This window comes from Chaetodon auriga, chromosome 15, assembly GCF_051107435.1.
Source record: "Chaetodon auriga isolate fChaAug3 chromosome 15, fChaAug3.hap1, whole genome shotgun sequence".
NCBI classification, from domain to species: domain Eukaryota; kingdom Metazoa; phylum Chordata; class Actinopteri; order Chaetodontiformes; family Chaetodontidae; genus Chaetodon; species Chaetodon auriga.
Window position 1 is genome coordinate 23,361,395 of NC_135088.1, and position 26,126 is coordinate 23,387,520.

General features: G+C 42.0%; 1 protein-coding gene across 2 annotated transcripts in view; it reads right to left on the reverse strand.

Moving 5' to 3' along the window:
• robo3 (roundabout, axon guidance receptor, homolog 3 (Drosophila)) overlaps positions 1-26,126 on the reverse strand; it is an 82,021-nt gene that overhangs the window by 50,123 nt on the left and 5,772 nt on the right. For both annotated transcript variants that reach the window (XM_076751428.1, XM_076751427.1), the window contains exon 2: positions 15,544-15,870. In XM_076751428.1, coding sequence (XP_076607543.1) covers positions 15,544-15,870 — 327 coding nt within the window. The remainder of the gene's footprint in view (positions 1-15,543; positions 15,871-26,126) is intronic.

The window sequence follows — 26,126 nt, forward strand, 5'->3', positions numbered from 1 at the left end:
CTACAAGTCACTGTGTGTCATAAGCTGGTTAGTAAAGATAAACTTCTTCTTAGAATATAATCATCGTGCAAAACCAAGAAAATTACACATTATATCTACATTTATTTAGTATAATTACATTAATGTTTAGTTCATCCTCTGATACTGTTTACGATGCTTAAATAAGCCACTTCATGTACATCAAATACAGCCCAAAATTGAATTGATAGAATATGAAAAACCACCATCAGATAACCACCTACCCCCCAGTGCTGATGAGAAAAAAATAGATGAGGTTATCTGTCAAGGTGCAACGTTTCACGCCTTTTTAAGCGCTCATAAATGCCCAGGCCTGGCCCCTCCACAGTATCTTGTCACACCCAGACGTGCTGGAAGGGGGGTGGAGTGGAGCAGGCAGGGGAGTGGGGGTCTAATACTTGGCAGTGGTGCAGTCTGGAGCCAATATGACCATGGGCCTCACATGAGGGACAGCACAGAAGGCACTCATTATCAGCCTCACAGAGACTAGTGGGAAAAGGGGAGCTCAAGGGGAGTGGTTGTTCTGTGTGCATGTGTATCTGTGTGTGTGTGTGTGTGTGTGTGTGTGTGTGTGTGTGTGTGTGTGTGTGTGTGCGTGCGTGTGCATGCGCGTGTGTGTGTGTGTGTGTGTGTGTGTGTGTGTGTGTGTGTGTGTGCGCGTGCATGTGTGTGCACACACGCATGTAACTGTTTTAATGAAGCACATGGCCCATAACATGCTGAAAGACCGAGGTTGAGGATGATCAGGCCAAATTGTGGGCACCCTGTTAGCATGGACCTGCAATCGTGTGACAACAGTATTGATTGTTGAAGCCGGTTCATGATCTACGTGGCAGCTTATGCAACACAGTGCATGTGGTAAAACATGCAGAAAGTTCAATATATAATGAGATACAAACAGATGCCACTGCAATGCCACCAACCAGGAAGAAGAAACGAAGACTGACTGATTCAGCTGAGCTTTTTTGTTCTTGGTACAGGATGTCAACATCTGGACATTTTTAATGTACCAAGTTATCAACCATGCAGCTGTCTTGCAAAATGTGAAATTTCTAAATGTCAAAGTTTCCATTCCTGACTGGCTGCTGCAAGAACTGTGATTAGTCAGCTTGGACTGCTAGCGTTTTGTGCCTGATGCTGTGAGAGACTGTTGAAAAACAACTTGAGGCAAGCAGAAAAAAAGGCTGAGCTACCTTTTCATTTTCAGTAAAACACTTCTAGCAAAGCAATCTCCATGACAAACCTTCTGCTTGCCATGGTCACCTCTCTCTATCACAGTCAATGAAACCATGTAAATACAGCAACTACACAGAATAGTCTCTGACGTATTAAGAAAGCCTTCCAGTCATCGCTTGTATCACAAAGGGAATAACACAAGTGACACAGTTACTGAGGGGCATATAATTTAAACTACGATATGGCCGGACCATGTATGATACATGCAGGGTTCTTGTATGGTTGCCTTCAATGTGTGAAATCCAACATATTAAAACTGTCAAAACATCATCGATATCAATGGCAGGACTGCTGTTAGCCCCAAGAGTCAAGCATAAATCCAGCTACCTAAAAGGCACATTACTGCCTGTACTGGCTTTTGTTTGGCGCTAGATGTATATCATGCCCTGGAGAATGTCCCAGTAAAACTGGAACTCTGATGGATTTTCTGGCGTGAAAATATTTACCACAAGAAAAGTTGCAGTCAAGACTTGTTTATTTCTCCTTTACACACCATTACTCATTCTGTTAAGTAATGTGTGCAGGTTCTTCGGGTTCATGCAGGTAGTGCTGTCAAGACGAAGATAACGTAAAAGACAGTTCAAGCTTTTGAAATGATCAATGATCAAAGAGAAGTATTTTCAAGCAATGAGCCTCACACTGTACTCTGAACATGTATGTGTGTGTCTAGAGAGCTATTAAAGGCCTTGGCTAACTGTCCATCCCCCCTACTGAATCTTCTTCCCCCTCACTTTGCTCCCCCATCACACATGCACACTCACATGCATGTGCACACACTCAAACAGAGCCGAACAAGCCTGAGGCATGCCAGACCACTTGATTGAAATAGCCATATTTCAAGTCAAGAGGGGAGTTGTATTAAAATACTACTTGGCAGGCAAAATCTTCTCACATCGAGGCCCCCGACCCCGACAAAACCCAGCCCCAACTGCTCTCATTGACCTGGCACTACTGAAAATGCCCCAAGTTCATGCATAGACACAGATTAAGTCAGTCTACTTTAACCCTGACGTGTGTACATTCACACACACTAATCCTCATACGGACAAACTTCTTCTCATTTGCGTGTAAATCCTTCCAATCTCCTAGCATGGGGAGTGTTCACCTATGTGTGGCTCAGCAGCAGGTTCCCATCCCAATTCTGAGCCTGTGCTGCTGCTCCGGCTGTGCTCATCCACCCAGCAACCTTGAGGTTAATCCACCGCAAACCTCCCCTGGCACTCCATGTTGGCTCTGTGTGTGCGTTTGTGTGTGTGTGTGTGTGTGTGTGTGTGTGTGTGTCCATGCGTTTTTCTGCCAACTTTTCATCTGTGTGTTTCATCTCTGCAATTCCTGATGGGATACACACATGACTTCCCTGACCTCTGACAACTTGCAGACCAAACTCAGCAGAGTATGGACTCTGTAAATCTCTGGGAATTAAAGTAACATTGCGGCTCCCCAGCCGATTTTTCCTCAAGAAAGTGAAAGTATGGAATAGGACAGACTGCTGGTAAGAGAGACATCCGTCAAACAGAAAACCCAGGTTAGTGCCACAAACATCCACCCAGCTGAAGTGTCCTTGGGCAAGACAATGATTTGTTTCCTGCTCGACGGTGTTGTCATGTTGCTGACCCTGCCTTCTGACCTGCTGCACTGAGAGGTAAGAAAACACAATTTCCTGGCATGGATCAATAATATCACATTATCAAAAACCTGTGTTAAAGATTTATTTGCCCGCCTTTTTAGTCTCTTAGTGGGAACTGATGATAAACAGTGAAGGCTCATTGCCTGTGAGGAGGACAGATATGTTAGATGGAGCACAGTCAAGGTGGATGGTTGTTCCCTGTTCAGTCCAAGTCAAATCTATCAACTTAATGAAGCTGTGTATTTCTTGGCTAATCTTTTCCCCACCACCCTCACTCTGTCCAAAAATTCAGATTTTTGATGGTAACAGAAAAGTACTGAAGATTGTTTTGGACTGCATGCAAGAGTCTCCTGTTTAATTGAAACTGACATATATCCTTTGGGGAGTGTGCAGAGATGCATCCCAAAGCCCAGCAAATGTATGCTTCACTCATGGACACTATGATGTTAATGACAGAGATAGGGACATAACACATTTCGTCAAATTAACCCCAGCTATTCATGAAATATTCAAACTGTTTGACGATACTTAATTCAACTTGAGTGGCTCTGCTCCTCTCCTCATAAAGATGAATAAATGATCAGGTGAAGCTGTTCACGCGTGACTGACAGGCTTGCAGAAACAGCTTATGTCCATTTGACAAAGAAAGATCTGTCAGCAAAAACACAGACATTTTGGAGTGGAATGGAGAGGAACGTTTTTGCTTTTGTTGGAAATGTGCTGTGCCTTTAGGAACTGAGGAAAAGGGGAGATGAAACAGCATTTTCATGGGAGTTTTTTAAGCAAAAACAAGGCAGTGGAGAAATTCAGAGAAAAAATTTGGACTGCATACTAACAAGCTAGGATGGAGGAGGAGGGGAGCATGCACATCCATACACGCACTTAGTCTGATTGTAATGCAAGCAATATGTCCATCGACATGATACATGAAAAGGAATGTGGACAGTGGCGTATCTGCATGTGCAAGTGTGTGTGCTGCATCATGAAAAGAAAGAACTTCCCCACCCAAAACACAGACAAATACAGCTGATGTGAAGGATTAAACAAGGAGAAGTAACGTGGAAGTAATGAGTGCATGGCATTGCTAAAGAGAGGCACAAAAACAACAACAAACTTCCACCTCCCCTCTGCTCACCCTCCACGAATAACACTCACCCTGGGACCCCGAGGGCCTCCCACAACAATACTATTACAGAGGTGGTCAGGCTCCTGTGTGTGGTCAGCTAATAAAGCAATTGTCTGGCCCTGAAAAGAGGATTACTTTAATCTAGTAATGACCAACGTCGTGTGGCCCATAGCAGAAGGGTAAGAGGGTCACTCAGAATCGTAAAGCAACTGAAGCCACCACCCCACCCCCCCCACCCCCACCACACACACACACACACACACACACACACACACACACACAGCTGCCCTCAGCTGACCCTCTGGCCCAATCAAGGCTACTGTAGTTCACCCATCTGGAAAACCAGAAACACTCTTTAACTCGACCTCACAGGGGAATGGGAGGACAGAGGCGCCGATAAACAATGGGTGCTCCCACCCCACACGAACACACTCACACACAATCCATTAATTATTCACCACAACGGTGGGATGATGGCAATGAGCACCTTCAAGAATTCCACTCCAACAATAAGGCAATTCAAAAGAAATGTTAACAGGGTGATTTAGGCCATGTTCAGGCCCACAATAGCACTACGCCATAAAGCACAGCATTCCCATTCAGACCACTGCACCAAAGAATACAGGGTTGTCAAACACAAGTCAGGTATTCATGAACATTCCGAACAGAATATTTTGTTCTCGCAATCTTTGAGAAAGAGAAGAAATGTCGACATATATTTGGAAAATCTTGTCTCATATGCAGTGTTTTAGCATCTGGTTGGTCTTTGGATGTAGCTCTCAGACTGGACTTCCTGGCACATATTTAACCATCTCACCTGTACCTACAGTAACACACTCACACCAATACAGCCCCTTGAATTTGCTTTTCGTTTTGTGGCTTGTTTTGTTTTTTTAAACCCAGTGCAATTTTTGGTCTTAATGTGTGCTTATTGTGGGGTAACATAGTAGAATCTTGGAATCATAGCTAGTGCTCAAAAAAGCTTGTTCTGGTATTGGTGGGAAAAACCCTGACAGTGGCTGAAGGATGGCTAAAAGCTAAATACAGAGCAGGAGAACCCTGACAGTTGCTTGTAAGACTGTGAGCAGTTTTCTATGCTGTCTCACCGTCTTGTAATTTCTGTCAATTTTCTCGGCAGTGTATCTTGTTGTTTGCACACACAGTACTGTCATTTTCTGCATGTGTGCGGTTCTATTGTTAGGTTGCTGACTCTGACACTTTCAACTTTAACTGTTGGTGCGAGGTTAAGAGGTGAGGTGTATCTCTGACACAGCGTCTTCCTGTTGGAGACGAGCCACTGTGTCCATGTCAGATGACCACCCCCCCACCCCGTCAACTGTCCCTGACTGCTTAGGGCCAAACCGAACCTTTAGTTCTTCCTGTCAAATGTACATGAATGTGTTCAGAGCTGGAGCAGATGGTCAGGCCTTGTATCCTGCCTCGTGCACAGCACACTTTTTACCCTGTTAGTGTGCCATGCCTGTTCATACCCCTGCGCTGAAGGAAGAGGAGGTGGAGGTGGCGGTGGTGTGACTGGGGGAGGGAAGAGCAACAGTTCCAATTTTCCACCCTGTCAACAAACTCCAAAAACAGATGGATCTTGGAGCATAAATCCATTTAGCTCCACTTGAATGACTTAAGCCCCTGTTCGCTGACCTTTTCTAACTCTGAGGTGGGAGCACGTCTTAAGGAAAAATGAATCTTGTACAAATACACACAAGTAGAAATCAATAAGCATTATCCACAGCCATTCGCCCTCGTATTTACCATTTTCAGACAGGTCAAATATACCTAAATCCTAAAATATCTTTTTTACCACAAAGAGCTTAGGGCTGGCATTACCTCAGCCATACCAAATACTCAAATGTGAATGCTTCTGTCGATAAAATTAACCTTTGGAACTTTTCTAAGTGAGAAAATGCTTAAACAGGCTGATGCTGTTAACAGTCAGGGAATTGGAGAGACAGGATTGGTGAAACCAAAAAAAAAACAAAACTGTGAACAAAGACAATAAAGATGTACATACTAAAAGAACATCCAACAAGGCTGACATTAAAGACCAAGCAATCTCTACTGTCAAACATGCTGGCAGTGCTCAAGAGGATGCTCTTGTTGTTTCCCTAGCAAACAGTCCTCAATATACAAGTGAAGAACATAAGCCCCTTATTTATATGCAGAAGGGAAACCATGTCAATTAACATAATGCTAATTTAACATTTACCACTAGTGATTTGGAATACACTCAAATATAAATTTTCCGCCAAGTGCTTACAAGTTGCTGCATTAGCGTTGAAAATATTGCTTAAAACCTCTCGTCAGAAACCATATCCTTCTTCAAATTAAACCGTACACCTAAGATTCAGCTCGAGTGAGGCCACATATCAAAGCAGCACCAATGAGAACACGTCCAGTTACTGAATTTAGCTGTCCAGTTCCTGTATTAAGTTGTCCTGTGAGTAGAATGAATTGGCAAATAACCTAAAAGAGTTTCTTTGAATGACTCACAAATTAGAGAGAAATGTCCAATAATTAAAATGAGATGGCAACAAGAATTTAACAAGTTAGTTTCCCAACAATTGGAACTCTAATTACTAGAATAACTTGGCACATAAAAATTACACTTGACTGTCCAGCAACTAAACGAAGCTGGCCAGTTAAAACTAAGAAATGTGCATTTGCCACAGTCAAATGTCTTGAAGCTATTGTACACTAAGCTGTCCTTTAAATAGGATGAGCTCATACATAACCACAATTTGCTATTCAATAAACAAAGTGATTGTCCAAATAACTGCACTGATTGGTTCAATAACTTAAATGTGCTGTCCAAAGACCACAAGTTGAGTGAAGATCATTTTGCTAATAATTTTCCATTTGATGGTTTAACATTAACACGTACACTGATTTTCCTGCTAAACAACAAGACTGGCAACCAGATGCGGCTCCCTCTGTTCTTTAATGTCCTCTCCTTTTATCTGCTCTGTAACGATGTGCTGATTGCATTTGATTGATTTGTTTGAACCGTGTATTGATTGTGTTGGCCTCTCGTGCTCGCTGTCTGTCATTAATGATGCCTGAAACTCCCCACGTGTATCCTGCTCCTCTTGTTATTTGTGATAGATTGATGGATTTGTTTTGAGCTGTTTGCTCTGCAGGTTTGTACTCCTCATGCCCAACTGTCAGCAAATTGCTGTCACTGACTAACTGTTCTTTATCATGATGCCCCTTCATGTCCCCAGTGGGCGTATTCAGACCAACATTAGCAATAAATTAAAAAACACAGGCTCCCCATTACGTTCAATGAGGCTGCTGCATTGACACTGAAGGGTTGATGTTACAGAGGGCTCTGGCTCAAAAATGCATAGCAGTTCCTTGTTCAACTATTGCCCCTGTGAGGTGCAACATCTGGCAATATACTGTGATGATCAATCAACTTCTTGCACGCATAAATCATATGTGGAATTACTTGAAGCATCTTTACCTGACAAACATTGAGACAGAGGAGTAAATAAATGCTGCCACGATAACAAACTGCTGTGTATTGTCTTTGTGTCTGAGAAGGCTTCCAGCTGGACTTCCTGGTTCATATTTCTCTCTCTTAATCTCAACCCTGAAGCAACACATTCACACCAACCAGCCCCTTGTGTAGTTTTGCCAGAAGGCTATTGTAGGCCCCAGTTAGCCTAAACAGGGGGTCATTTGCATCTTTTAAGACCATGACTAATGACTCTCAATTAATTATATTCTTAATCAAAAGATCAGTTTTGCTTTAATGTCCTTTAAAAAGCCTGTTTCACTTTATTTCGCTTGCAGAAAAATCAGCAAAAACAAAATCTACTTGTTTGCAACAATGTTAAATTAGAACAATAGACTGAATAGAATAGAATGACTGTTGCTTTTGAAATTCATGGTGTATCCTCCTGTATGTACATGGATAACCCCCCCACCCCCCCCACCCCATTTACATGGAGGGGGAGCACCTGAAATTAGTTCAATCTAATACAACACCACAAACATGGCCTTAGACCTTTGAATTGAATTAACACCTTATTGAGAAAGTGTCTCGAAAAAAAACAAAAAAACAAAAAAAAAACAAGCTATGATTTATCTAAAGATTTACTTTAACATGAGCTCCATGTGTACACCTCTGTACACACATGTATGGGTGTATAAAGAGAAATATACATTCACACATGAGGTGCAGGAAATGACCATCGAGAACTGAGGGACTAGTGTGTCTGGCAGTACAGCGCCTGTGATCAGCAGCTCAGAGAGATAATGGGGCATGATTGGACACAACGGTTGGAGCAAGGGGCCTTTATTGTTCTCCACAGCCCCTGTGGCCCCTGTGCTACACTGTCGTTAAGTTGGGAGGGGGGTTAAAGCTCTTCATCGCACCACCTGTTGTCAACGTCTCTCCCCCCCGAACCGCCCCACCCCCTCATCCTTCTACTTTTGTCCCACTGACCCTTTATGACACACACACACACACACACGCACGCACGCACGCACGCACGCACGCACGCACACACACACACACACACACACGTTCATCACTGTTGCACTCGCCTTTAGGTCTAATTAATTCATTGCTATCCTCTGGAGGGGGGTTTGGCTGGTGGGTCTGGCTCAATGACCAGCAGACGGCCGGATCATACAGAGGGGGTTAAGCCAGATCGAGGCCCGTGGCCTCACTCTGGCCATCTGATCCCCCTCTTTTAAGACCAGAATGGCCACTGGCTCTGTCCTCCACATGGCTGGGACCTGCAATCCCATTAGTGAAGCATGAACACACCTCAGAGCTCCCACAGACAGACAGATACATACACACAAATACAGAGGAGAGCTTGTTATCATCAAGCAACAGAGAATGTCACTGCTGAGTTCAGTATGAGAGGTGATGGTGTTACTCTATCACTTCCTCTTGGCTCGGTGTAGTGAATATTAAAAGCAATTCATGGTAAGTAAATGGGTATGATGAAGCATGATGACACAAATACCCTGATGTCCACAAGATATCTCAGCTGGAAAAAGACAGGTTTTTACAGAGCTGAGAAGGGTGTAATTGGAAAATAAAACTTGGCAGTAGCCGTCATGACAAATGGACAAAGTGCTTCAGACAGCTGGTGGAAAACATTGTCATGCTCCTGTGACTGCACAGGAAGATGTAGGGGAGGGCTGAATATGAAACTCATACCGTGCATGTTGTGTACTCACAGATTCTGATCCAAAAGTATTCAATTTTCATTTACTCAGCGGGTCACGGTGTTAGCAATGACAAGGTTGATTCTGATGTTGTTTAAGGCTGTTTATATACAGATTAGAAATTCATTTCCACAGTAGCAATGGGAGTAATCATTACAAAAAAGGCACTTTTAAAAACTATTATGAATACCTAACCAGCCTTCCTCACATGCTAGACATAAAAAAGCCTGACAAATACAATAATAGTGCGAGGACTACTCATTAATGCTCATGATAGCTTAACAGTTATAATAGCAGCTCACTCGAAGTATGCTAAAAACAGCTCATTCAGAACAGTTTTAAAGACAAAAGCCTGTTATTCAGTTTAGGCAAATGGGCACAGTCTCTATTTTTCAAGCACAGAATGACATTTAGTCTTGAGAGTGAAGCTTTCATCAGCTTTATTTCAACATTAATACATGAAGATGTTTTTTCCTTCCAAAATAAAGATCTTTTAAACCATGGCATGGAATTCAGGCAACTCTTTAAAACCACGTTTACCTGGTAGTTAGAGCAGCACTGACCTTACTGTCTGCATAGATGTACAGATCAGCGTGACTGCACTCCACTGTGTATGACAGCATGCACCACAGAATTCCAATCACAACCCATATGGCTCCAGAGCTCTGGGGTTAATAACAGGGACAGAGGGCAGCTTGAGGAGAGCACGTACAGTGCAGGGAGAGGGGCAGAGAAGAACAGCTGGGGGGGGTTGGGTGTTCACTTTATCTCTTTTATCAGAGCCACCCAGTCTATTCTTCTCTCACACTATAAATCTTTCCTTACACCAAACCCCTCAAATCCTTTCCCCATTTCCAGATCCATAAACCCTGAAATGCATTTTTCTGCACAGGGATCTCAGGAACCAAAAGCAGTATGACAGGTGTGTGTGTGTGTGTGTGTGTGTGTGTGTGTGTGTGTGTGTGTGTGTGTGTGTGTGTGTGTGTCAGAAGGAGACAGAAAGAGAAAGGAGGATCCAAGTGGTGACAGTGCTGTCCAGCTGTTTCTCCTAGACTGTGTGTCTAGGATTACTACAAGTGAGAAAGTTGGCCCAGACCACCGTTACAAAGACAGATGTACACACCCACTCACACACATACACACACACAGATAGACGAACAAATTCACACAAAGGCAGAGGAAGACAGGAGTGTCATCACATCTTCACCTGTTCATTCCACAAATTCTACAAGGCAGCTGCCATCTTGACCCTTGAAGGCCTGACCTCCAAACAACCTTTTAAAAGGGGGTGGGAAGGTTGGTTTGGGGGGCGTAACGCCCTTAGAGGCTACCCCAGTCAGTTTTATTTGAAATACCTCTGACTCAGCCCCCAGCATCTTAGAAAAAGCACCTCATCCCCTCCACTGTTGGCGAATATTCATGAGCCATAAAGCTAGGCGGCAGAGACGTAGCAGGCATAATAAAAACGTCAGAGGTATAAAACACTCAAAGAAAATGCTGCCAGGAGCTTGGGCAAGTCACTCTGAATGTCAAATCCCCACCCAGGGGTGTCTGGCCCGGACTATTGTGCTTGACTGACTTTTATGCATCTGACATGAATTGGCCTCTACTCTTGGTACAAACTTCATAGGCCACATTTTCAGGATCAAAGAATCTCTTTCAATGCGTGAAATCAGAACACAAATTTTGTGAGGAGATGTTCAGTGAAGAGGTATGCAGTCTGCTCTTAATGCAAGATAATGGAATGTAGAGTTTGAAAAAGAGTAAATGAAGGGATTTTAAGGCTTATTGCTGGATGACAGCTGAAAGCCCATATATGAATTTAGGCAACTCATGAAACTGTGTATACGTTTTTTAGTTTTCTCTTAGTACGAACATTTGCTTTTGATCCCACAGTTTTTATCGGTCTCCAAGTCAATGTGGTGTGATATTCTACCTGTTGATCATACATAGTAAAATACAAAGTTATCAGTCTACTGTTATAATGCACCGTAATCTGCCAGTTACATCATATCTGAGGTTGAGCTATGTGCACGTACTGAAGCTTGAAAATATTGTATCAGACATTCATTCATCAAATATGTCATTAATAATAAGGGGAAACTGTCACTGAGGTAAGTAAGCAGAGCCTTCCCTAATGAGATGTTGAGTGCCGAATTGTCAGTATGAATGTTTGCAAAGGAAAAATGGCCTGCACACACTTGAGAAACAATGAGTAAGAATCATTATACTCATCCAGAAAAAAATCTGTCAATATTACAACTACTAAAAATTATTTTTGACAACATCTCTGACTATCTTCCACATGTTCCACTTTACTTACTTTTGTTCCTTTTTAGATCTAAGTACAAAAAAAATTCTGAGTGGAAAATCTTCTCCACTAAAAACATTCAGCTTCCATCACTAGCTGTGCTCAACATTCATAATTCACAAGTTCAAAACATTGGAATGAAATTTTGACCCATCAAATGATTTCTAAACACAAACAGTACTCCAGAGAAGTCAGTGCCTCACCAGTCATAAACCTCACTGCACGTCACTGATGTGACTTGAGTGTACCATAAGATGTGACTTGGAAGGCATAGTTTCAATAAATGCCTTTGTGTAAGACATCCAAGTCTCCTGAATCTTCTTCATGGTTCAACTCTCAAGATTTCCTCCACATGAGTCACACTGGTAGAACAGGTTTAGGGATAATGATGATGGTCAGTCTGAAATGTTGGAATATCTCAACAGCTATTAAACAGACCTCCCTGAGGATCAATCTTAATTCAGTACTCTGTTGAGTTTTTATCTAGCACCACCATCAGGTCAATTCAAATCATTTCCCATTGGGCAACACCACTTTTTATCGTAAGGTGCAGAACTTGTGTCCATCAGAGTCTAATCACAACAGCAACTCCAGTAAGAGGAGTGAGAAATATGAGGAAGAAATATGAATTGATTATAATTCAGGGGTTGTGTGAAATACCTTTTTGATATTTTTTCAACATTGGAATAAAGTACAACATGCTGAATTCAAGCAACAGCAGATGTTTTCCATCAGTGAGGAATCTACAGACACCTTTTAAACCTGCAAAAGGTGTTTGATCTTCAAACGACAGATTTCAGGTGGAGTATCACTTTAAAGCTGAAATCCAGAACTTTCACACTTTAAAAATACAACTAAGGTGATGGAGTGTCTAGTGTTATTTGTTTGACCTCTAAGCACTCATTTATCATCTTCTGCTTAAATTCCACTTGAGAAAATGTCTGGACAAGTCATCTGTTGTAATAGCGTGACTAAGATCTGTGCTTTTGTCCCATTTACTCAAAGAGATAAACCATATGACATGAAACAGGACAAAATAAACCACTTGCAGACAAACTCTCTTTGTCAACATTCCGAAATTCTGCCAGTTCATCCATACTGCAGCTCAGTGGCCTTCATCACCCTGTCTGCCTCTCAGCCTACAGCAGATGGACTGTGAGGGGTTAAACCTCCTGAACCTTCCACCCTTCCTACAGTGTTGGCTCCTAACCTGATACCAAATATACACACCAATACACAATGCTGCTCCCTCTCAGTTTGCCCCCAGTGCTTTCAAGTCACAGGCTGGGAAGCAAAGTGACACCATGCCACAAAGTGCCATCTTGCGCCTTCTCGGGTGCCATGCTGAGCCCCCTGGCAGCTCCAGGCAGGCTTATGTGCCTGTGGCCTTATCTCCGGCCCCAATGGTGCCATGCAGAGGGGGCTGGCAGGAGCTGGCACTGGCTTGGCTTTGGCACTGGCCACTGTTTGTTCTATATAACCTCTCTCTCTCTCCCTCTCTCTCTCTCTGGAGGCAATGTTCCAAAAGTGTGTTTATGGGTTTGTGTGGGTGTGCAGGCACACGCAAGAAGACACACACTTGTAGTTTTTCCTATGGATTCTTATCTGGCAGTAGCCAAGTTGTGTCCCTGTGTATGTCTGTTTGCAGACAGTTGTGCAGAATGTCACCTCCGAAAGAACCACAGCATTGGGAAAAAGGACAACAGAGAGCTACATATAATATAGAGAAGCAGATGGACTGATCAGCTGCATGGCCTTGAAGACTGAAACAGACTGGTACTAAAACCAAAAGGCTCAGAATACACACCAAACCCTTTTAACTGCAAACAGGACCCTGCACAACCTCACAGAGGCTTGTTGAGATCTGGTCAATGTTGGCCTACAAGGGAAATTTGAGACTCTTGTTACCTTCAGGAGCTGCTAGAAATCTCTCATGGGTGCTGGCAGTAATAATAATAACTGTAACAATCATAATAATATGTCCTCGGTATTGCGAAAGTGCTACTCAATGTCATGAATTAAGAAAACCAAAGACAACCTCCTTGGAACTCAAAAGAAGCCCTCAAAACTAGCACAGTGCAAGGTAAGTGTGGAGAAAAACAGGGATTATTCAAGGGGAGTGAGAAATTGTTAGCATCTGTTGCTGCTCTATTCCTTTGCTCTTTTTTCCTAACCAGCTCTGTGAAAGTGATTCACAACACCTCCACCTACTCTACTTGCTTGGTTTCCATCTATGGCTTATATCCCACATATCCTACAGCTTTTGATGTTGATACCTAAACCAAGCAAAAGCAAGGTGAAAGGGAATTCTTCATGCTGCTTGAGGAACGCTTTAGGGAAAGGTGATGGACCCACTGCACAGATCCCAGCTGTTTAAAGTGGATAGAGAATGATTCATGGGCTGTTTTTTCTGTGAAGGCAGTCAGGGGAAATTCAGCCTGATTATTAAGTTAGGGGCTGGAGCCTTTCAGGAAAACATGATGCCCAACTATAAGGTGTTGGACATGAGTCTAGAGTTTCACAGATTTTTACTGGGAATAGGGTTTGTTTTACTGTGTTCAGCTGGTTTCTGTTAGTTCGATGAGAAATTCCTGAGATGGTTTCTGTTTTAAAGTGTGGATAATATTCGGAGAGGCCGGGACGAAGGGATTAGAGGAAATGTTTAAATCTTCACTGGCGTTTCTGCCAAAACTTCTAGCAGCACGCTGTCAAGACTCATTTTTGTCTAAATTAGTAGATAAGCAAGGATAACAGGCAAAACTTCATTTTGTGCTTAGTATTTCAGCTGTGTGACATGGCTGTATCTCATGTTTTCCCTAATATAAGTAATTCAGCAGCCAGTGAGTTAAGTCACACAACAAAATGTCTGCCTGGATGCAGCAACAAACTAGCCCTCAACTACATTTGTATTCATATAAACTTCCTACATATCTTTACTTTACCTGCTGCTGTTGTCAAAACATTATTTTTTATAGAGATCATCTAACATTGAAGGCAATGGCCTAGTCTAACAGCAAAGACTTAATTGGCCCTATCTGCATTTCATTAAAGTGCGACTGATCACAAGCAGCCCTGATATGGAGAGAAAAAAATCAAGAGGAGTCTGTTGGAAATCTCATGTGACAGGAGTTTGTTGTATTTTAAGGAACTAACATCTGCTAGTGAGAAGCTGCCAACCAACAGTGGCCTTTCCTCCCCTCCCTGCAAGATTGTTTTTTATAGCTTTCCTGTCCAGTGGCGACAACTGTTATCTTTTAGCAGGAGCTAGCTGTCATCCATCTACATTAACAGGCCTGGTCGCAGAGGCCTGGGCACAACACAACAGACCGGGCTCTCTAGAGCGGGAGGAGATAGGATGCAATGTTGGTGGCTGGGGAGGAGGATGAGGGCTTGGGGGGTGGGGCTCGTGGGTACAAGCTGCCAGGAGATCTGACACCAAGGTCAGAGGTGGCGTCTTAAGTTAACTCAGCCGAGTGATGGTGATGATAGGAGGCCACAGAGTACTTTAAAGCTTCCTCTGCACTCCTCTGCTTTTATAGTGCAGCTAACACTATTACTTGTGAAATATCTCTGTGATTTAATTCATTTCTTATTACTGGAACAACATAATACACAACATGATGTTTGATACCTGAGATGTAGTACTAGGCAATCACAGTTATCTTTTCTTGGTAATACATACTTTTGTATTACACTACATACTACGTTCTTGTTGTTTTGCCTGTTTTGATGCTCTCTCCAACTCTACATTTCTGGGCACAATTGAAGGCTCTAGTAATTATTTCCTTTTCCTTACATGTACTTCTAATGGGTATTACAGGTGCACATTTTCAATGAGAATTCTTTATGTTTTTGTTTTATCATTGTAGCGTCACATGTAATCTGTCCTTCTCACACCGGCATTAGTCCAGAACAGCCTTTAGTCTCTGTCTTTTGTTTCGGTCGCACTCACAGACACACATACAGTCCACGCACAGACCTGAGCTCTACAGCCTAAATAGCAAAAGAATCCAAAACACTCACTTGCCACCTCCAGCGATGCATTGCGACTGACTGCTTCACCCAGGTAGTTACGTGCCACGCACACATAGACGCCTTCATCGGGTTTGCTTCGCCTTCCATGTACAATTCGCAGGAAGAAGAGGGAGCCGCTGGGTAAAAGCATGCGGTGGGATCGAGGGTCTTCTCGATCCGTCTCAACACGCTCACCATCTTTATACCATTCCACCATTGGAGTCGGTCGTCCTTCTGCCTTACAGTTGAGGGTGGCTGGCTCGCCCTTGGACACGATCAGATCAGATGGGTGTTCTATGATCCGTGGAGGCGCATCCTCTAACCTGGGTCGGGATCCTGGAGAAAAGACAACAGAGGGAAGAGAAAGGGTTAAGATTTCGATCATCAAAGGGCAGCATTTTTGTGATGCATTTTTTTTTTAACAAGATTGTAGAATATGAGTGTTAGGTGTCACTGGACAGGACTGAAATTTGGGGTACAATTAGGCAATAATTAAGCAAACTTTTTTCTAAACCAGAGCCATTTGGTGTTTTAAAGCTAGACAACAGACAAGCTCTCCATTTTTCAAGCATTGGCACAGTCACCAAAACAACCACCACGTCCTGCATTGATGAGATTTGTTCCTGTTACATGCTTGTTGGGGACGCATTGGTTTACACTACAAAAAAATGTGGCCAGACAACCTCTGCAAGTGGTTTGAGAGACTGGATCATAGTGTATCTTGGCGATTGTTTTAACTTGTATTTAGCGCTGTCCACTTGTGATGGAATCACTCAAAATGCATGTTAATGTCAGGTGTCAACAGGGTCAGAAAGGCAAAAACAGTCCATCTCTCCTTAACTTACTGGTTAAGGATATTTAAAGACAACATGTGACAACAAGATCAATTTAGATCATTTACACACCAGGGATGTAAAGAGTGTCATTCCATTCGGTGAGAAAGAGTAAGGAATAGGCTATACACTAAGCATTCTTTTACATTCTGATCACTGCGCACAAGAGGCAGGGGAGTGGCACAACTTAAAAAAAAAAAAAAAAAAACCCACTTGCCTTCTCTCCAAACCTCTCAAGCTGGGCGAGTGAACAACCACAGAAAAACACAAAATTTAATCACCGACAACATGGCCGTGTGAAACGAGCATGTAATGTAATTGCTCAACCGTTCCATTCAAAGTATAAATCAAGAGGACGTGTGAAATTACATGCTCTAAATTCTGCATCTATCAAACCAAAACCAAATTCTGCTGCAGTGGAGGGGAAGCAGAGAAGTAAATGTGGTAGAACTGTGGTAATCAGAAGCTCATGGGAAAGTACATTGACTGAACTCCTGAAATATTCAGAAGTCGAAAATATAGAACCATCCAATAAATCCAGTACATACTTCTGTCCATCTGATTTTCAAGTGAAAATATTTAAAACTCTGAAGATCTGCTGTTTTCTATTTAACTGAATCATTTGCAAAAGCTTTGTGTGGTGAAAGTTCCAATAAATTCATTATCAATAGAAATGTATTGTGTTTGTGGTCAGTGCTTTAACCTCTCTGGCCTTCTCTTGAAAGTCTGATTGAAAAAATAAATGAAGACAGAGACAGAAGCAGACAGAGGCAGAGGCGAGGTAATTCCCACAGGTTTTTTCCAAGCTTTGAAATTGCTTTTTTCCCCTCTATCTTTCCTCTTTCCTCTTCCTCCTCCAATTTGAATGACAGCATGTTGGTGGTACAATTATGTATGAAAAGCAATAACACAAACTCAAGCACCGTGAGGCAGAAGTGAAATTTCCCCCTGGAGAGTATATGAAAGAATGACAGCAGGAGGTGCGTCTTGCCAGTGTTTTTCAGAATACCCGAGTTTTCTTCCAGTGATGATTGTTGTAGCATTCATGACTTTACAGCAGGGTATTTCTGATTTGTCTTGCCTTCCCACTCAACCAGCGAGCGATGCTGTTTTTACCTAACCTCTAACCTAAAACCAATTTTCACTGTCCCAGTACTGCATGCTTTAACCATGTCATATAGCAATTTATTATGCAACTTTGTGTTTTCTGAACATCCACAGCAGGAGATTGGCAGGTCTGGTTGTGCACATAACAGGAAGACAGAAAACATAAATTGCTTTGTTCAGTGTTTAGGAGTTCTGGAGCTTCTGCATTACAAGGAAGTTGGTGTCACTTTGTTTCACTTATATGTCCTCTTGTGGAAAAACTCACTGCTCAGTTGAAGTTTAAACAAGTGCTGTTTAAATGGGAATTAAACAAAACTCATGCTGACAGTGAGGTTGGGTTTTAGTTTGTGAGCAAACAACAATGACATAGAAAAAAGAGGATGGAGTCACAACTGATCAGATACACAAAGGCAGCAGCCTTTTTCAGCTTGGGTTTCAAACCTCCAGGAGGTGATCAAGATAGCAACTTGTTTCCTGTGTTCTTCCTCTCAAATGGAAGGACAGCTGAGAATGTGTCTACAGCACAAGTATGTACCACTGGATACAGTGCAATCAGGTCCAATGGTAGAAAAACGGTCTTAATGGTTCTTCCCACACGTATCTGAATGAGAAGTCTTTCAAAGGTACAGTCTTTCCTGATAACACCTGATAAGGAAAGTTGCTAAAATTCCAGCTCTCAAGGTGACAAATCCTCCATGAGGTTTTGGGGGATTAAGAACTCCACTAAAGTACTTTCCACTGATGGGAATATAGAGCACTGTCTGATGGCCCTGTTCTCAATGCAATTGCAGTCACTAAGTTGGAGAAATAGGAGGCTCTGAATCGGAGGAAATGGTATTGAGGCTCTGAAGTTGCATCATGTAAGAACCAAACAGCAGCTGGGCTTATGTCGAACATCTACTTGTAAGTACTGAAAGCACACCAGATATACCTTTAAAGGTTATATTTCACTGCCATTTATGGCTTGTCTTAAACTGAACATTTACAGGCTTGTGCCTTGAGTTTATACAGCAGTTGTGTCGTAATAGCTGGTAATTGCTACAAAAAATATGTAAAAGTATAAATATTTTGTCAAAATCTTCTGTCTGAAACTGGGTTTAAATGAAGGTGTCTATACATACTACTTTTATTCATAGTAACCATACCAAATATGACATTAATATTGAAAACAAAATCAACTGTGAGCTTCAACTGGGGCTACAACTAATGCTTATTTTCAGAACAGATTAATCTGAAGATTATTTTTTACAATTAACCAATCGTCGTTAGGCGAAAAGTAGTGAATGCCCATTGCAACTTCCCAGAGATTTGTTCGATCAACAGTCCATATTTCAGTGTGAAATGATATTTCGAGCATTTTCAGAAAATATTTCAGGACTACCAAATCAAACATTTGACTTAATATGATTCTAAAAATGAATAAATAAAAAGCAATATTTTTTACAAGGTTACTCTCCTGTGGAATGAAAACAGAAAACAGTCATTATTTTTGCTAAGTGCCTCTCCTCCCTCAAGGCCTCTGAGCAGTACATAGAGACCGTTCCTCTAATAGCGTTAACATAGCATGGCTGAACTTAGTCTGTCTGGTTGGGGGTGGTTTTGGGGGGGGGGGGGGGGGGGGTGTTAAGAGCTCAGCAGGACAGAGCCTTTAAGAGCTGACTCATAAATTTTACAGTCCAAGCTGGTTGGAACAAGCCATGTGGAAATGTAAAGCAAAGGTTTTTAAAGAGGAAGAGACCACCATGTGACTGAGCTAAATATCATAAAGAGAACATCCAAGTGCAACCGCTGAACACCAACTCTTAAAGATGATATGTCTAACACCCAAGGAAACTCAGACTTGATGAAATCTCTCAGCTACTGTGCCCCTTACTCTGAGATGTCACACTGATTTGATTTTCTAAGGATGATGAGAGGCATCTTCTGAATCGACACTGATATCACTATAATGATGGTAATCTCTGCACAAGCTTCTTCGGTGCAACTGCAGGCTATACATTCGTATGACAGTGTAATTGCGCAGATCTATACATGGATTCAGATTGACTGTGCTGCTATACAACTGAAGGATATTTGAATTTCTAAGCAGTGTAGTATTCCCCAGCTACACAGCTCATAGTCAGTGGAGATGTATGTAACTGATAAGGGCGAGGCTGGAAAAGATGAACTCAAATCGGGTTAAATGGACAGCTGGAGTCTGGAGGGTACGGCTGGCTGTCTTGAGAAGGGTGTCTAATAAGAAAGTCTGGACCCTCTAAGGACCTATTATCTCCTGCCCAATGTTGCCGTACAGCAGGATGGCAGCAACTCTCAAAGCTACATGTGAGCTAATAAAACCACAGGGATGCTGTTGGAGACCAGACTATGAGAGCCAGAGAGTGTTTGACATGAATGGTGCATGGGGAGAAGATGAATTACTGTCACAATTGCCATGCCGAAAGAGAGCTGTAATACACTTGAAGGATATATGTGTGATTTCCCTTGTAGATCTGACAGCTGTCAATCATCAGTGGTTGAGAAAATGTTTTTATGTCTCGCCTTTCAAGGCACAACTGACACTGCAAATCGACAGACAAATTAGAGGTAAAACCGGCCTGCATGTGTCTGAAAACATAGAGAATGCAGAGTCCTTCATACAGGGCGCAAGGGCCAGTCAAATGGTTTGATGAATATGAAACTCATATGAATTATATGCTTTAGGCATTACAGTTATCAAATGTCACAAACGTACATTCAATCCATGTTTGACACAATCTAGTTTATGCAAGAACCAAGTCTGAAACTATACGTAGTGCATGTACAGATCACTGCAAATCATAGAATTATTAATAACTGAATTATTGTTTTTGTTTTTGTTTTTTACTGAAGATGGCCAGGAATGGCTTGACAGAACATCTTTTCTTGAAATGGTCAGTATGAAAATGACTGGAAGTCAGTGCAGTGTCAGTATCTGTTGTTAGGTTTAAGGTAACAAAAGATTAACTATGGATCTCATGGTAATGCTGTACTAATTACATACCTAGAAACTTTTATCCTTTCAGATGTATACAGATTACTTATACTGGCTCATTCACACAAATGGCCAACAATGAGCATTTGCATCAGTGTGAAAGTTGTGCAGAATATCTTAATAAAAAATAAGATACAATAGAATTGTTTGTGTAGCAGAATTACGTGTTGGTTAATCCATCATAAATCCAGCATATATATATATATATATATAACTTCGGACAAAAAGATATATAAATGCTGGGGGAAATTGGAGGAGACTTGGGGAAAATGGGAGAAGAAGAGAATAAAGCCTGAAAGGGTGACAGAGAAATTGTGCATAAGACAAAGAGGACAAAAACAAATTACAAAAATTGGAACAAAACAGCGGGAGAGGAGCAAAAATTCCTGCTGCAATGTCCTTTTAATGATGGAGGAAGGCAAAGTGCTGAGGCAGAACTTTTTCTCATCTGGTACGAGAACAAGTGGCTCAATGCTGATATAAAACAAGGACAGAGGACCACTGCCAAAGATCTGCTGTGGATTCCCAGCCCCCCATGCCAACTGCCCAGTCTTATTTCACTACAAACACAAGTGGGCTTTCATCCCTAAGCAGATTTACCTCCTCTGAATAGGAAAAAACATCAGACTAACACCCACATTGCTCCCCTAATCTTGACTTGCATTGAAATGCTGCTAGAATGGGTGACGGCGGGGTGACGGTCCATTTGCATGTGGGGGTAAGACCGTTGCCATTAGAACTTGCACTCAGAAGATCACCTTTAAAATGTCTGAAAGTAGTAGAATAGAGGAATTACAAAAGATAGATGATGACCTTTACTATTTTGATACCAAATTAGAATCACATTAAAAGTGATTTTGACTAACAACGTGAGGATAACGCAGCTTCTTCTGACATGAAAATAGTTCCGCTCCAATTACTTAGAAATAATCTCCTGCTGAAGAGTCACAGGTCATAGGAGTGACTGTCCACTTGTTCCACGTATGTGATTAGAGATGTGCTCACTTTGTTGCTGTTGACAACAAGCCTTGGCAGTTAATCATTAAAAAAGGAAAACTGAGGAAAGACAGCAATTTAAGAAGATGTAAGGTACATGGAGAATGTTATTTTGAGTAGATCTTCTAATGTGAAATATAGAGAGCTGGGAAAAGTTCATTTAACATGATTTTACTTGACAAGGTATCCACTTTAGGTGTCAGTCTGTTAAACCTCTTTCTGCACCTCTATAGAGCTGTATGTAAATATGCACATCCCCCTGCATCCCTGCCAGACAGTATTTCACAGATCCAGCCACTATCTTTGAAACACAGATGGTATCATGCTCAGATGATGGTCTTACTCATACAACAAATCCATGCAGGGGGCTCATTTTGTCTGATATTTGCACACGGCTCTTGCAAATCTTGAGGTAGACAAAAATCCTCACACCTACTTACCAACTGTCTCACTGCTGAAGGTCTAGCATGCTACATACCACCAAGCCAACCTCGACCAGCTCATAGAAACTGTATGTGTCATCACATATGGGATCAAAAATATTCTGTTCACTACGGCCCTGCAGGGAAAAGGACATAAAATACTGTTGGCACTTCAGCCCCATCAAGTCTTCCAGCCAGGCAGGCTGAGAAATGCCTTTCATTTCAACATGAAGGACATGAAAATAAATCAGAATACTGCTATATATCACAAGTCTGCACCCTTATCACTCGGTGGTGAGTTGTGGTACAAAAAAAAAGATTAAGCCATGCTCTGGCTTAGCGACTAAAATTAAGGCTAAGCTGAGCTAACCCTCACACTGCACTCAAGATAACCATCCTCCCCACCAAATTCAACTTCATAAAAGACATAGATGTTAATGGCAAAGAAAAGTCTTTTTAAGCTGAAATTCCAGAGGCAATAAAAGTACCTGCCACTGGTGAACTGAATGAGCTTCATAATCTTTAAAGATGGGCCAGAGAGGGGCAGTGCATGAGATGATGATCAAAGAAAACTCAACAACTTTCCTATTCCTATACGTCCCTCATCTACAATTCTTTTGAGCAGGCTGGATTCCATCTTACAGAATTTGTCGTTTTACAGCTTTGTTGCCTCCTCCTCCTTCCCTCGATTTTCACCAAAGCCACAGGAATTGATTTGCAAATGTGCATTCAAAGTTAAATTGGCAGCAGTGAGGGAGGCAGGCTGGAGTGCTTTCTCTGAAGCCTCCTACTTTTTGACCCTGTGGGGACAACAAAATGAGGGACTTGCATGAGAATACAAAGTGGCGGCCATAAAAGGACAGCCTCCTTAATTGAGCCTGTGTTGATGCTAAGCATCTAAATGGGCAGGGTCAACTTTGCAAAAGGAAATTGGGTGTTTTTATCATGTCTCTCTTGGGGCCATAAACAGATTCATGAGTAGGGGCTGAAACTGCTTCTTTTTGCTCGTCTTTTAGAAAAGGGGGATCATGGAGTCAAAAGATCCGAACTCCCACAGCAGCTCCAAAAAAATGCCCTTTCAACTAAACAACTATGTTTCATGTTCCCTCTGGCCTCTTGTGCTGGCAAAGCAGCTGAAATGAGTTTTGGCTAGATGTTTGGGCAAGTTGACAAGGCAGAAGCAGCTTGCTGTAGGTAGAGAACAAACAGTGGCATCTTTCTGGTCCAGCAGGAAAAGACAGTAAAGCCTAACAGACCATTTTTATACAAGACGTTACTCACGGTAAAACATAGCTGAGAGGCTTGGGAGTTCATTAAGCTTTGATTTAGTTCCAAGTGCAGAAACAACGCTGAGGGGGCAGCAAAATGTCCCTTTACATGGACAGTTCAACTGTTTATGTGCTCCCATTATGTTTCTGCAGTACATTCTGGCATGAATAATCGAGCACATCAAAGATCAGCATCGATAGTGCGGAGGATGGTTCAGCTAAACTATTCTCATATTTAAACATTCAGAGAACATTGCATGCAACTGAGAGGAGCAATTGAAAATAGCAGTCCTGAGGACTTAAATACAGCCAATCCAACATCCTTCAAGTTATCACAAAGCCTGCCAAGAGTTTTCTGAGTTCCAGTAGCCCGCCAGTAACAAGCATCGATTTTCTCCACTGAGTCCACTGAGGGGTTTTTTGGATAGGGCTTTGAAAGAACAAGAGGGGAGCAACTGTATGTGACAACTAGACTCTCACTCTTCACTCAAGCTTGATGTAAGTGTTCCATGTGATGAGACAAGAGGAAACAGAGGCGAAAATACTAATGTGAGGAAGTAAGAGTACACATTGGCTGTAGTGATGCTTGACAAGAGAGCAAACAGAAGAAAAACATGGAAACAGAGGACCATTTCATCATACTTTGCCTCAGATATGGCAGCATGTTGATTATTGCTTGATTTCTTAGCACTCATCATCAGTCCATTCGGTTTCAGCAGTGACGGTTCAGCAGTTCAGTACATCTCTCACTCGTGTTCCTGAGGAAATCGTGGAGGGGCTCTGGGACGGGCACACCACTGGTTGCGGGTGGCCTAACACAGCTGCAGGGAAATGCCATTTGGTTTCCTGTCCCACAACAGCATATTACATCCATGTCCGCTTACACACACATACACACAGGCTGACTGCTATCAGCTTCTATCTGTCTGACTGCATCACACAAGTCACGCTGAGGGAGGAAGGGGTCGAGACAGGGACTTCCTGAACTCACGAGTCCATAACTCAAAAGAAAAACAACTAAGACACTCTATAAAAAGAAAAAAAAGGGGGGGGGGGGGGCTTGTTTTTAATTTATGTATTACCTGATAGCAGTGAGAGCAATGACACAACCTTTGTCTGAGGATGCATGAGGATTATGAGTGAATGATGATGGGGAGTTCTGAGATATATAGCAGTGAACTATTCAGCTTGCTGACATGCTGCTCAATCCTCTTTTTAGTTGAATGAATCAGTAAAGTGTGCTTGTACTTCACATAAAGTTTCACTGATCATGTTTCATGATGATACACTGCTGTCAAGAGGCTATATTATGACATCATAATACCAATGAGCTCTAATCATATACGAAACACTCATAATGTGTAACTGTAACAGTGAAAGATCCCTTATTTATAGTTGTTATAACATTAGCATGAAAAAGAAAAGGACGCCTGTGCCCGTCACATGTTGTTGAAGAGATTACAAAGGAACATTGGATCTGGGGTATAATTAAGATATGAAGTGGAGAAACTGATTTAAGGGGGAAGTTTAAGAAGAGCGAGAGATGGATTCAAATCCAGCCGCTTATCACTTCTCCAAATGCTACCAATGCTTTTTGCAGTGAGTTGCACTTAAGAGATAACGAGTAGAGAAGGCTCATCAGCAAAGTCCCATTTTTTCGGTAAATAAGCCTTTCCATTCAGGACATCATGCACAACTATCAATCATCAACTAGAGCTGCTGCAGAGAACAAACAGCCAGAGAGACACTCTAACCACCTCCTATCCCAAAGTCACTTTTTGTGTATCAACACTCCCATCACAAAATAAGAGGTACCCAGCGACTGTCACTTTTCAAAAAGAGCTGTCCCTGTCAGTTCTAAAGCCAGCCATTAAATCATCGGCAGCAGCTGTCAAAATCCCTCAGCTGCAGCATCACCTTGATACACTGGTGCCGAAAATGATCCATTATCAGTTGGCTCTTTGCCACACCAAGCTTTCAAGTGCCAGACTCTCACAAATATATGCAACACTCTGACAAAGTCACGGTAGCAACAGCTGTAGCTATACCCATGGGCTTTCCTTCTGACTCTGCGGCAGAGTTTTGCTGTGCTTCAAACTAGAAAAGTCTGTGGACAATAAAGACTGGGTAAACATGAAGATCTGACCAACCATCTTGTCAGTCAAACTTGATGAAAACCATACACTCGTTGGACGGGTGGTCAGACACTAGAAAAACAAAAGGACTGGCAGGATTATGACATTTGTATACAGTCTACAGTTAAGCTATAATTCAGCTATATTCATCAATTTGCTATCTAAATTAAACAATTACAAGCAAGGGTGTCATTTCCATAGGGGACATGTGCAACATTTACAGTTGACTCATTTACTAAAAGACCACTAAACCATGTTCACAATAACACAATAAAGATAGAAGATCTGAGATGATTAACATTTTAAACTACTCATATGTGTATATTTCAGGCCTGTGTGTGTGTGTGTGTGTGTGTGCGCAAGTGTGTGCGTGTGTTGGGTGGGCAGGTAGGTGTGGGTGTGTGTGTAATGTGTAATAATAATAATAACAATGCAGTGAAAAACTGAATTACCCCCAAGGAAATTAATAAAGTATATCTTCTTCTGTATTTATATTTAAAGTAGGTTTAGGTCTCTACAAAGGCAATTATTGGTGATTCTTGGGTTAGCACATTATAATGCAGCAAAGTCCTGTATGTGGCTTTTTTTTTTTTTTTTACTAACATTACTGTGGAAAACATTACAACAAAGTCAATCATAATTTATTTTTGTTAGATTACATACATTTAGATCAATACTGAAAATAACATTTCTATGACTTGTATACGACTCGTTTATTCTGAAACCAAACCTGCACCACTGATGATAGGAGGCCAGTTGTCTTACGTCTCTTATAAAACAGAAGCTGTAGATAATACTTCCACCCTCACACTGTACCTGCA